The 3,072-nt window shown below is 48.2% G+C and overlaps 1 protein-coding gene across 1 annotated transcript in view; it reads left to right on the top strand.

The window, feature by feature from the left end:
- Window positions 1-3,072, top strand: part of ptpro (protein tyrosine phosphatase receptor type O) — a gene marked incomplete in the record, with an annotated part of 28,636 nt that overhangs the window by 6,055 nt on the left and 19,509 nt on the right. Inside the window, 7 exon segments of the mRNA XM_035679480.1 lie at window positions 68-553; window positions 639-800; window positions 906-1,102; window positions 1,640-1,760; window positions 1,885-2,078; window positions 2,407-2,518; window positions 2,823-2,986. Of these exon segments, the coding sequence (XP_035535373.1) occupies window positions 68-553; window positions 639-800; window positions 906-1,102; window positions 1,640-1,760; window positions 1,885-2,078; window positions 2,407-2,518; window positions 2,823-2,986 (1,436 nt within the window).

Raw genomic sequence — 3,072 nt, 5'->3', positions numbered from 1 at the left:
ACTGACTCTCTGTATCATGTGATTAAAACTGCCCGTGATCAATATATCTGCCCCTCTGTTGTCTCAGTGCCCTTCCCCCCCCTCAACATCTCCCGTAAGATCGTCCACCTGAGCCAGAGGGCTGCGCCAGGTGAAACCTCCAGCATCGTCCCTCCTGATGGCGGCGAGGAGAGCGGGCGAGCTCGGCGAGCGCGGGATGTCCCCCTGATGGAGGAGCAGGAGGAGGAGGAGAACGTGTCTGAGGAGGTGGCGGGAACTTCCACTCAGGTTCCCTTCAACCCAACGCACAACCTGACCACCGCCGCCAACCAGACGACTCCGAGCTACTGGTTGGACCCGACCGACCCGTCTCCCACCGACAGGGACGATGAGTTTGTCAACGCCGTTGTGTCAGAGTACGAAGACTCCAACGAGCCGGGTTCGGCCATGGGGCTTCCCTCCGAAGTCTCCGTCCTGCCCACCAAACTGCCCCCCATCCTGCTGGAGCTCCGCTGGCTGCCGCCCAGACCGCCGACCAGCTATGACGGCTTCAACGTCTACATCTACAGAGACGGTGAGAGGGGGCGGAGTCACAACAACAATAATAACACATTAGCTAACATAGCCGGTTTGCTGATGCTGTCCTCTCTGTCTCTCAGGTAACTCGACAGAAACCGCCACCGTGGACGAAAACACTCACGAGTTCTTCACCGAGTTAACGGAGCCGGGAACGTACCGAGTGCAGGTCACCACGCTCAGCTCGTCCGGAGACTGTGAGGCCCGCGAGAGCGCCGCCGACACCAGCTTCACCTTCTACCTCAGTACGGACGCCACCGCGTGAACAGTCATCAACACGTTTATATTCAAATGATTCATCGACCAGAAACCTTGTTCTCATTGTTTCATCCATTAAAACTTCGTTCCAGGTCCCGGTGGCGAGCTGTTGGAGGAGCTGCGCGAGCGTCCGCAGGCCGTCAGCGTCAGACTGCTGGACTCCAGCACCGCCGCCGTCTCCTGGGCCCAGTCCTCCGAGAACCACAACGGCAGCCTGGTGTCGGTGGTCTCTACGACCTGCCTCAGACCCAGTCTCAGCCAGAGGATGGAGAACACGTACTGCAGCGAGGTAACACGACCTGCTGCCGCGTATTGATAATGCAACTCCTGATCGATCAACATTTTAAGTTAACATAAATAACGTGGAACAATTCGTTGGAATGAGTTAATTTTTATGAGCAGCCTCAACTTCATAACTCCTACTGATGATTATTGAGTAATATAAATAAATACAGTTTTTATTTCAAACATTGAACATTATTGTTTGTATTCAGTATAATTTTTAGTAGTTATTTCCTTTAATTATAATGGAATATATATCTACCCATACGATTACAAGTTTTATTGTAAATTACAGCTTTTGGGGTAAAAAATGACTTTATTTTTATAATATTTATCTTTACTGACTTTACTTTCCAAAATGTACTTTAAGGGACTTAGTTGTTCTTTGTGTTTCGTCTACAATCGTCTGATGTTGATTTATAATAATAATATAATAGAATTAACAAATAAATGATGTTTTATTATTATTATTATCCGAGGGGGGGTTGGGGGTTAATGCCTGGCTCAGACACGCGTCAGCAGCAGTTTTTATCTGTTTGTACAGGAAAACTCGACCAGTGACATCATCAGCAGCCTGACCCCCGGGGCCCAGTACAGGGTGGTGGTCTACCACACCAACGGGCCCCTGATCAGCCCCCCGTCTGAACCCGTCATCATCGACATAGGTCAGTGTCACCCCCAGTGTCACCCCCAGTGTCACCCTCAGTTATCTGTGTGTCTATATATAAATATATAAATATATAAATATGTGTGTGTGTGTGTGTGCGTGTGTGTGCGTGCGTGCGTCAGAGCCCACCGGCGTGCGCGAGCTTGCGGTGTATCCTCTCAGTCCGACCGCCGTCATCCTCAGCTGGCAGCGCCCGTACCACGTGGCGTTCAGGAAGTACGTCCTGCAGACCTTCTTCTTCAACCCCGTGACGTTGGCCTCAGAGTGGACCACCTACTACGAGATTGCCGCCACCGCCTCCGTCATTGCCTCCGTGGTAACGCACGCCGCTCCGCTATTGACGATCTTTCTGTTACTGAGGCCAAAGTGGCTCAGGACTGTTTCTGTTGTGTTTATTTATTATATATTTAGTATTTATTTATCATATATAATCTGAAAGCTCTCGCTGCAGTGGTAGCGAACACTGAGACACTCATGATATATTAATTCAGCTTTACTCTTTGATCTCGGGGCTCAAACACTGAAGTTGAGGTTGAGGGTTTGATGCCTGGCTCAGCGGCACCTCGGCAGCAGGATCAGCAGATATCTGTAGATATGAAGTGATCAATGTATTGATGGATGTATTGATCCTGTTTTCCCCTCAGAGGGTCACCGACCTGCTGCCGGCCTGGTACTATAATTTCCGCGTTTCCATGGTAACGTGGGGCGACCCACCGCTCAGCTGCTGCGACAGCTCCACCGTCAGCTTTGTGACAGGTACGATCACCTGATCAATGGAGTTTAAACATCATCACTTCCTGCTGATATTTCACAATAAAAGCCATAATAACTTTCAGAATAAAAACAAAGCTACAACCTGAACATGATTATTGATACGTTATATATATACTAATAATAATAATACAGTACAACAGTAATATGTCTGCTGCTCATTTATAATAATTCTAATATAATAAACTTTATTTAGAGAGCTATAAAGCTTTTATTGGAGAATTGATCACATTATTGTACATTTAATCAATATTAATATTAATACCTTTCCCAATCACCCGTCTGCCAGCTCCTGAAGCTCCTCACATCTCCTCCGTGGATTACTCCCACGGCGTCCTGTACGTACGTTGGACCTACGGCGAGCTCTTCATCGACCTGTCGCACTCCAGGATGCTGCACTGGCAGGTTGTGGCGGTCGGCAAGAAAGGACCGGAGAGGAGCTACTCCATCGACGTGAGTTTGTACACAACTTTATTAACACTGTACAAACACAACTTTATTAACACTGTACAAACACAACTTTATTAACACTGTACAAA

This window comes from Morone saxatilis, unplaced genomic scaffold, assembly GCF_004916995.1.
Source record: "Morone saxatilis isolate NCDOM2014 unplaced genomic scaffold, NCSU_SB_2.0 Contig10, whole genome shotgun sequence".
Lineage (NCBI taxonomy): Eukaryota > Metazoa > Chordata > Actinopteri > Moronidae > Morone > Morone saxatilis.
This window is presented reverse-complemented; position numbering and strand designations above follow the sequence as displayed.